Here is a 10534-nt window from a genome sequence, read left to right on the forward strand (position 1 = left end):
GAGGTACTTCCTACTTCTTAACCTTCCCAAACAGACTCAATCAAATACAAATGAAGTCAATTATTGATTTTTTTTTCACTTTTTGCATCGCTTTTCACCTTCCTAACATCGACACATTTTCTACCCAAAGGTCATGACATGAGTCATCGTCTACGTTTAGACCTTTACACACAAACAGACAGACGTTTCTTTTGCTTCTCTCCTCCAAAGTTCCTGTTTCCTTGAGCCTGTACTTTTTATCTTGTACTTGAGTTAAGAGGTTGAAGTACTACCTCCACTTTTTACACCGTCAAGGATCTGCACTTCTTTGTCGGTAAAGACGTGGGTACGTTCCTCACGTCTGGTTCCTGGACAGTTGGTGTGAGGTTCTGTAAAGGTTATTGGGATGTGGTTCCAGGCAACATTTAGGATGTCCTGGGAACGTTATTCAGGGGACGTTCCCTCCAGTTCTCCTGCAGGAAGTTCCTGGGATGTTACTTAACGTGCAGGAAACACCAGATGGACTGAAGACATCGTCTGACAAACCCTGGCACCACATCTTTGAGATGACACATGGAGTCGCCTTGTTAGCATTGTTGCTAAATTCCTAAACAAGCCTATGGTGTCTATACTGACAAATCGGCCAATCCCTTCATTTTAATGCTGATTCTGGAGAATTGTCTAACATTTAAGGGGAAAAATATTCCTTTAAAGGCTGAATAAAGTCTGGTTGCATCTCAGAGGGAGAAAAATCAAAAACCCAGCGTGAGATATTTCATGTGGAGGATCTTGGATTTTTCCATTTTCCTGCCTGCGACCTTCACTGTTGATATGTTTGACCTCTCATCAGATCCCATTGTCTCCAAATTTGCCTCAAAACCAACCAGAACAAATGTTGTGGTTGTCCTTTGTTCCTGGTCGTGTCCGTGGAACAACGTCTGTGGGTCGCTTGGTGTGTGTGTTTTAGCCAGCAGGGGGCGTCACTTCCTTCTTATCAGTCAAACTGAGACTTTTCACTCCCTGAAGCGCAGAATTTACCCGTGAAAACCAGACTGACTCCTGCGTGGAAGCCCGTTTCTTCCAGTAAAAAACAAATTAGGTTTGATAACAGAAATGTTCTCTTGATAACTCATGAAGAAGTTATACTGAGATGAAAAAATTACCTACATAGCCATAAAAACTAAACTCAAAGAGGAACAAAGAAAACAGATCCACGGGTTGATCCTTTTTGTGTATTTTTCTATGAAATGATTCCAACACCTATCAAGTGAAAGACCAGCACACACATCAGATAAAAAGACAAGTTAATAAGAATGTGTCAAGTTGACATCAGGACTCATGTGGGCATCACCCTGTTGGCTTCCTTTTTTAATTTATTCATTGTTTATTTATCAAACTACACAATTATTATCAGTTGCCCTTTTTCGTTCTCACTGTAATTTTATTTATTTATTTATTTTTTAAATTCTTTTTGTTTTAGGTTCGACTTTAAGTTCCATCTTAACTTATTCTTATTTTATTCTTACTCTTATACTTTTATCTTTATTCTTATCTTAAAGTCTGCACTTTCTAATTATTGTAATTGTAACTTTATACTTTACTTTATAGTACTTCAAGAGCTCAATGACTGTAACAACAGCATTTCCCCCCGGGGTGAATAAAGTGTTCTGGTTCTGATCCATACATCCTGGGCTTTATGCTCGCGTCAGTGGGGTTTTCATGTTCTTTTGATGTCTTCAACGTGTTGTCGTCGTTGTAAAGTGGCTCCAAACGCACGGATTCTTCGTGACAATGCCAATGATGGTGCTGGCTTCTAAACTGAACTGGAAGATGTGGAGGAACGCCGTTTTCCTGGCCGCGGCCTTCACTGTTGATACGAGTTTGACTTCTCCGGGTTCATGTCAGGGGGACTTTAGTCTCCCTTTATGTCTTCAAACGTGTTGTCGTTGTCCGAATGCGGTTTTCAGCGCTAGAGCTGCTATGAACACACATTCCCAATAATAATGCTAACAATGCTAATATAATAAGAATGCTAATAATACAAATACTACTACTACTAATAATAATAATAATAACAACAGCGTATTAATTTTAAGTCAGCACTTTGTGTACTTCCTGTTTCCGGTAAGCTCGCGCTGCCCACCGCTAGCTTGTCGCGGATGGAGGAGGACTCGCTCCCAGCGCAGCATCCACTCCAGAGCGCCGGAGCGCAGGCTGTAGCACCGGTAGAGCTGCCCCTCCGCTCGGTTATCAGCTTCTACGTGGGGGGACGAGAGTCTCTGACGTGACTTGAGGTGTCTCGTGGTCAGCACCTGATCCCGGTCTCAGCCGAGGGCTCGTCGCGGTGGACCGGAGAGCTGCGAGGTGGTGAGGAGGATGAATCCCCCGTGTGCCCGCTGCGGGAAGATCGTCTACCCGACGGAGAAAGTCAGCTGCCTGGACAAGGTGAGCAGAGACCCCCGCTGGAACAGCCGGAAGGTTCCGGGCGGCTGAAGTGTTTCTCTGGAGGTTGAAGACGTTCGAAGCTGCTTCAAACCGAGCGCAGGTGCAGGAGCTCTGGATCTGACGGTGGTCCTCCTGAGGAAAACGAAAACCTTTCATGAAATTAAGTTCGGACTTTTGCTTCTTGAAGAGTCCCGTTCTTAACGTGGACAAACAACTGTTAAAGAGTTCTAAATGTCAAAGTTGAAAGAACCTTGAGTTTGGGAGGCTGAGATCGCCTGCGCAAACTCACCTGGTTCTTAACTCGAGCTCACGAGTTAATTAATGCATGATCTCGGGTAACTGAGCAGGCTTCCCAGTGACAACTGGTGCTGCCCTCTGCTGCCTCACCGCTGGTGGAGCTGCAGGAGGAACATCTCCAGCCACCACTTTTGCCTGATCTCGTCTTTTGATTTGCGATATTTCGTTTCTGATGGCGGTCACATTGTTGCTCGCCACCCCACTGATGGAGCCGTCCAGATGCGGGTGGGGTTTCGTCACTCCCAGGTGTTTCTGTCGGTCTGTGGCTGCTGCGGCTCACGGAAGGTATCTGATATGTGGCCTGATGATTTGGCAGCTAGCCGACATTTGCTGATGTAACGTCTCCTTCATCGCGAAGATGAAAAAGTAACATTCCTCTTTATTTCTCAAACATTTGGGAAAACCCTAAAATGCTGAATGTAGTGTTGCTTCCTCGTCACCAGACCGATGCCGATGATACGCCGATATAACCGGCGTCCGCAGACATCATTGATGTTCTGTTGATATTTAGGTGAAGAATCATCACGCTAACAGACGACTGGGTCTCTCAAGCCGGTAGTTTTCACCAGCAGGTATCAGCTGGGATCCGCACCGGCCGGTAGAGGTTCCATATCAGAACCCGTGCTGTTCTTTGGACTTCATGCACCATCGTCATGGTGATCTATGTTGTCCGTGGTCACATGAATAAACAAGTCCGGGCTGAGCTGATGCTGGTGCTACAGCACCGGCTGAACCCGGACGCCCGACTGGGCCGACGCTCCTGGAGTTGTTGATATTACACCTCTGCCACGGTCAGTCGCATGACGGCAATGAATTATTAACCCTCCCTCAGTCGCCTCCTGCACTCGCTGTCTGTCCTACGAGGTGTCAGATGACACGCCAGCGTGGAGGCCCTGCTCGTGTCACTCGCCGCCACCCACGGGCTCATGATCAACGTGACTCCACCCTCCTTAAAATGAAACAGTGATGCGATCTCGAGCTACAGATCTGTTCAGTAACTTCAGGAAGGTCAACTTTGTCTAAGCGGGCCATCGGGACTCTGAAGGTTCTGGAGGGCGAACCTGTGTGAGCAACGGAACCTCCTCAGAGGAGGCGATAGCAGGAGTGTCAGGCTGAGGAATGAAAGAATGATTGAGTCTCGCAAAGACGTCAAACGTCCCTGCTGTCTCTGTCAAAGGCAGGTCCCCCAACGCTCAGCTGGACTGAGAGATGCTGTGACGTTCTAGCTATCAAAGCTGAAGCGCAGGATGTCACAAGAAGGTGAAGTACGTGTAGAAATATCAGAGGAGGCGTGGCTTCATGATAGCCCTACACCTGCAGGTGAAGGATTTAAGTCAGGGAGTCACCTCGCCGTAATGGTGCTACAGCCAAGTGTTGTCATCCAGAAAGAAAAGAAACCAATAAAATAGCAGATCTCACACTCATAAGACGGAATGTGTAGAGCGCCGGGGGTGAGGAATTATTGTAGTCTGATGGGAAGTTAGCATGTCAGAGACGAGGTACTTTTGTAGTCTAACAGGAAGTTAGCATGTCAGAGACGAGGTACTTTTGTAGTCTAACAGGAAGTTAGCATGTCAGAGACGAGGTACTTTTGTAGTCTAACAGGAAGTTAGCATATCAGAGACGAGGTACTTTTGTAGTCTAACAGGAAATTAGCATGTCAGGAATGAGGAATTATTGTAGTCTGGCAGGAAGTTAGCATGTCAGGGATGAGTTACTTTTGTAGTCTAACAGGAAGTTAGCATGTCAGAGACAAGGTACTTTTGTAGTCTAACAGGAAGTTAGCATGTCAGAGACGAGGTACTTTTGTAGTCTAACAGGAAATTAGCATGTCAGGAATGAGGAATTATTGTAGTCTGGCAGGAAGTTAGCATGTCAGGGATGAGGTTTTTTTGTAGTCCGACAGGAAGTTAGCATGTCAGAGACGAGGTACTTTTGTAGTCCGACAGGAAGTTAGCATGTCCCCAGACCTTATTTCAGGCATTTAACCAAAAACGCAGTGCACCGGAGACGAGGGAACCAGATGTTTATCAACAACAGTTCAACCAAAGTTGGCGTGCTAATTAGCCATCACTGCTTCAGTCCCATCTTGTGATACTCATTTCTTCTTCAGCAGGCGATCGTGAGTCACTGCAGTGTCCTCTGTCCAACATGAGAAGAAGAAGAAGAAGTGGCACCACTCAGAGTTGAATCCATGTCGTAAACAAATGGCTGAGCTTGGCCCGACAGTTGGGAACAAACAAATAAACACAACATCCCAACATTCCGTAGATGTGTGGTTTTCTGGGGTCTGTTGCCTTCATCAGAGCTAAGCTAGCAAAAAACTAGCCTACGCCTGTTAAATAGCTCAACTCAGAAGAAACACCAAAACTGTACTGCTGTGTGACGCTGTGTGTGTGTGTGTGTGTGTGTGTGTGTGTGTGTGTGTTTTTCCAGAACTGGCATAAAGGATGTTTCCACTGCGAGGTTTGCAAGATGACCCTCAATATGAAGAACTACAAAGGTTATGACAAGAAGCCCTACTGCAACGCGTGAGTCTCCTGTAACACCCCCTCTCTACCAACACCACGCCACTCACGCATGCTTCCATGGTAACAGGAATGTGCCACTGATTGAGCTCCATGTTGGTCAGAGTGATTTTGTAAATATGAACTTTCTGCAAGTACAGACGCCGTCCCCTGGCGGCTGCTGCTGTGTCATTATGGGCCCCGCCCCCTGGCTCCTCGTATCTGTGTGGTGACCCTTGAAGGTTTTTATAGCAGCGATGGCTTCTGTGGTGTTTGGTTGGAGCCCAACCCTCCACCGCCGGTTCCTCAGCACTTCACTTCACTCCCAACATACTTTGCTTGTTATTAGGGTCTTGGTGGGAGACGTGACGCAGGGACCAGGTCTTCATAGACACCTGCCTGATTAGAAAGCTCAATGGGGGTCGGATGGATGATGAAATGATTAATAACTTGTTTAAGGGGAGCTTTGACCTTTGACCTTGTTACTGTGACGTAACTGACTCTTGCTGGTACTCTTGGGCGGTTTATTGTAAACAGCTGGAGAGGAACCAGCCTCTCAACCAAAAACATCTGCGTCCCTTCGCCTGCTCGCTGGCGTCCCTTCGCCTGCTCGCTGGCGTCCCTTCGCCTGCTCGCTGGCGTCCCTTCGCCTGCTCGCTGGCGTCCCTTCGCCTGCTCGCTGGCGTCCCTTCGCCTGCGCCAGGATCTCATCACTTCAGACATGTTTAGGAGCCTCTGGAATACTCGAGTTTCACTTTGTTTTTTCATAAAGGGAAGATTTTAAACCACAGCCAGCAGCTGACAGAACAAACCCCACTTTGTCCACTTACACATCTGGACAGACAAACAAGCATTGACACTGCACACACACTTGTGTACACACAGGTGAGATACGCAGTGACCTTTGACCCTCTAAAGGTAAGAAGGCATTTCCTCTCAGTCAAGGGTCCTGTAGAACACACATTCTTTGTTTCCTCCTCGACCTTTCTCGCCCTCTGAGAATCGAACCCTTCGATTGCGCCCCTGAGAGTGACAGAGGTCTTAGACACATGTGTGAGCTCCAAGTCATACATGTACGTGTGTGAGCTCCAGGTCATACGTGTACATGTGTGAGCTCCAGGTCTGTGTGTACTTCAGCCAAGCCAGACTCAGGGCAAAGAAATGCCATATTTTGCGATGTCAAATGTGTCAGCCCCAAAATGTATCTGGTTCTCCCTCGGCCCCCCAGACTACACCACTGAGTTTCTGGCCTTTAGAATAGATTTCTCAGTTTACGAGGTGCACCTGAATGCACCATAAAGTCCCTTGGCGTGTTGTAGACGCACGAGTGGTCTAGTTTTAAGTGGAAATTCTGTGAATCCAGCTCTCAGATGTAGATGTTGAGTTGTGTCCTGCAGGGTAACAGAGTTGCAGTGCTGTGAGATGAGGACCAGTCACAGTCCAGGTGTGTCTGCCGCCCCCCAGGCCTGCAACACAGCCAGGAGCCTCCTTCTCATCCCTCCAGCTGTTTTGTTCAGACGTGATCATGACAGATATGAAGGACTTTACTATTTTGAGGAAGACCCTACAAGCCAACATTCAGGAGGTATTTGGTGGCCTCATCAACGTATTCAGAATCATTTTACTTTAAAAAAAGGTGGCTGGAAACCTCCCGTCGGAGGCTTGAAGTGCCTTTTGAAGGAGTGGATGTGTCAAGCAGGACGGGAGGCTTCTTGTTGGGTTCAGCTCTGACACACTCGTGACCTAACTTGTGACTGGTCGGCTCTTCCCACTGCCTTCCCAGATTTTCCCAAACTTTGCCTTGGGAGGAAACTGGACGGTTGGCGGGCTTAAGGTCATGGACAGACAAAAACAGGGAGACAAGCGACTCCGGGAGGGTGCAGGACCTCGGCACTGACGCCACCAGCAGCAGGCTACATTGTGGTGTTGTAGATTCAAATGTATAGATTCTTCTGGCAGGTCAGGCTCTGAGTTAATCTGGAGTGTGTGACTTCCCCGGTGAACCTTGTGACCTCTGAGCAGAGGGATTAAGATGCCCCTCCCCTCTGGGACGAGAGACCCCTGAATCATTGGCTCCCTTCATCTTGGTTTAGTGTTGGTTTACAGGTTGGGGGACATGTCAGGTCAACCCACTCTGGAGCTGCGTGTCTCAATGGCTGGTGTAAGGAAGGGTCGCTGGTTCAATCCCATTTCCCCTGGTGACGGGGTCCGCAAGCAAGATACTGAACTCCTACCTGCTCCTGACCAGCTGGTTAGGAGGGCCAGGAGTGTAAATCTACCTGGCAGTGCCACGTTACTAAAGCTTCGCCGCTTTTAAGTGATTTTGCTGGTAACTGATCCAGGATCAGACCTGACAAGACAGACAAAAACATGAAAGATGAAATTTTCTGATTCTCCCCTCAAATTTCCTTGTCATGGCAAGCAGTCGTTTACTTACCCGTCCTCAGTTTCAGCTGGAATAAAGTTCAGCTGAGCAACTTTTATGAGTTGCTGAAACCAGCCATGACGGTGAGGTTACACTGTGGAACTGGGATCAGGATCAGAGCAGATGGAGCTCATGCAGTTGCAGCCCAACCCTAAACATACGTGGCTGGCTCCCTCTGCATTCTGGAGGCACGAAGAAGGGAAGCAGGAGAGGAAAACACCTTTGTAAGTGTTTGAAAGGCCCTGAAAAAGAACTGACCCTCTCCCATGGATGACGTGTGCTGGTGGGTGTTCTGTTCGGAGTGACCAAGTATCAAAGATCTCTGTCTTCAAGTCCAGTCGATACAAGATGAAGACAAATGTCCCCTGATGCAGCAGCTTGCAGCAGAGCAGAGTTACTGTCGATCCTGTTACTTCCTCTGTAAGATAGTTGTTGTTAGGTCAGATATCTCTTCATGCTAATGAGTAATAATCACGCTGCTTATGTAACGCCTTGCACGGAACAATGTCCTCAAGAGGTCACTTTAACCGTGAATGGACTCGTCTGAGCATGATGTACATGTCGTGTTCATGCTAATATCCTTTAATCAGCACAGATCGCTGTGATAAAGATGGTGTGATTATGTAACGCAGCTGCCCACATAACCCAGTTTACTGATGCTTTATTATGCTGCTCACAGAGAGAAGGACTGTCACTACAGCAGGAAGGGAAGCAGATCCTGCAGCGTGAGGAGATGCAGCGAAAGCAGCCGGAGTCCCTTTGACTCTGCTGAATCAAAGGGAAACTGCAATCTCGGGCACAGATGTAGAATCATAGGGTGTCAAGTCCCAGCCAGTCGTCCTTCTATGTTCCCGGTCCTTCTGTTCAGACCTGAACTACCGTCCCACATGGACACCCCATGATCCTCAGTGTTCTGTTAGCATCCTGCTATCGAGCAGCGAGGGGGGGGCCGTGTTTGTAGTCCAGCAGGAAGTGATTCTGTTAGGGATGAGGCGTGTTTGTAGTCCAGCAGGAAGTGATCCTGTTAGGGATGAGGCAGGTTTGTAGTCCAGCAGGAAGTGATCCTGTTAGGGATGAGGCAGGTTTGTAGTCCAGCAGGAAGTGATCCTGTTGGGGATGAGGCAGGTTTGTAGTCCAGCAGGAAGTGATCCTGTTGGGGATGAGGCAGGTTTGTAGTCCAGCAGGAAGTGATCCTGTTAGGGATGAGGCAGGTGTGTAGTCCAGCAGGAAGTGATCCTGTTAGGGATGAGGCAGGTGTGTAGTCCAGCAGGAAGTGATCATGTTGGGGATGAGGCAGGTTTGTAGTCCAGCAGGAAGTGATCCTGTTAGGGATGAGGCAGGTTTGTAGTCCAGCAGGAAGTGATTGTGTTAGTGATGAGGTCTGTTTGTAGTCCAACAAGAAGTGGTCATCTCCATGACTCATCCACCAACGGGAAGTGGTCATCTCCTAAATGACCTCCACAACCTCTGTAGGCTCCCTGAGACTCTTGTTAGCAACCCGTGTTTTCAAGACTCACAAAAACGTTGTAATTCATAGGAGGACTGTGAGGCCTCCCCCGACCCAGCTGGGTGTTCTTGGCGTGCTGCAGCATCATGCTTGCATGAGTACTAAACTAAAGAGAAGTTTTTGTAACTTGGTTTTTGTTCAGGATGCAGTTGTCTCATGCTGAGCTTCCTTTAGCACATTTCTTTTCTACCTCAGGCTGCTAGTTAGCAAAGCTGTTAACAGAATGAGAATGTGTCTGCCAATCAACCCACAGAACAACATGCGCGACCGACAGCGTTCAACTTGTGACGTCCCTACAAACACTGACTGTGTGTCAGAAGTCTCAGCACCTCAAAACAAGAAGCTCTGTCTGCCAGAGAGATGAACTGAAAAGAAACCTGAGAATAACTGTGACCCAGAAGCGATGATGGGGAGAGTGGCACGTCGACGGAGAACGCTGCTGAAGGATGAGAAACTTACGTAACTGCTCGTCTAATCCTTCTTGGTTACAGCTCTGAACCTGCTGAACAGAGGCGGGAAGGGGAGGACGAGGAAGACAAAGACAGATTTGACTCAGTTTGTAGAATTAATAGATGGAAGGAAACTTGGGGAGTTTGAGGGACTCGGTCATCACCATGACAGAGCAGAGGGAGGGAGGTCGGAGGGATGAGGAGCAGCTCTGTTGAAGCCCGGCCAACACTGTTACACATGAATGAGTGAAGAGAAAGACAGAGGACAGTGAAGAGAGATGAGTGGGGACAGCGTTGTGGTGTTGGAGCGCTGAGTCTCAGTAAACAACCCTGTCATGGCTCTCAGCAAAGGTTCCATCTGACCAGGAAGATCATGTCAGCAATCTGCCCTCTTTTCATCTCCTTTCTTGGGATTTTCAGGACAGAATATAAATCAGACTGAAGAGTCGTTCAGTCTTTAACTCACCAGCACTTCAGTTGATCTGCTGGCACGTCACTACGTGAAGTATTGGATGTTTTAGAAGTATAACCAAATCCCCACTGACAATAAAAACCAAAACAGAGATGGAAAACAGGAAGTCGTCAGCGTTTGTGAACCTGGAATTAATAAAGTTTTTTTTATTTTCAAGGTGGTTTGCGAAACACCTCCATCAAGTTGAACTTTGACCCCTAGCTCTTTGGTACTCGGGGCAGACTGATGCTGCACTCTGGTGTTAATACCACTTCCTGTTAGCACCAGGTGGCGCTAGAGAACACACACACACACACACACACACGCACTTCCTGTGTGTGGTTTTGCTGTGGTTCATGTAAAGACAACACAGTGTCATGTGATCTTTGTTGGTTTTGTTTTTGCAAAATCCTGCTTACAAACCAACTTAACTCCTCCCACATGATGACATGACCTCCTTGATACCAGACCTCC

General features: G+C 47.7%; 1 protein-coding gene across 1 annotated transcript in view; it reads left to right on the forward strand.

The window, feature by feature from the left end:
• Positions 1–2100: 2100 nt before the first annotated feature.
• Positions 2101–10534, forward strand: part of LOC147241284 (LIM zinc-binding domain-containing Nebulette-like) — a 17391-nt gene continuing 8957 nt past the window's right edge. Inside the window, exons 1-2 of the mRNA XM_086192353.1 lie at positions 2101–2424; positions 5158–5252. Of these exons, the coding sequence (XP_086048479.1) occupies positions 2356–2424; positions 5158–5252 (164 nt within the window). The 5' untranslated portion in view covers positions 2101–2355. The remainder of the gene's footprint in view (positions 2425–5157; positions 5253–10534) is intronic.

This window comes from Aulostomus chinensis, chromosome 21 (genome assembly GCF_037954235.1).
Source record: "Aulostomus chinensis isolate RoL2024-O1b breed Wild chromosome 21, RoL_Achi_v1.0, whole genome shotgun sequence".
NCBI classification, from domain to species: Eukaryota; Metazoa; Chordata; class Actinopteri; order Syngnathiformes; family Aulostomidae; genus Aulostomus; species Aulostomus chinensis.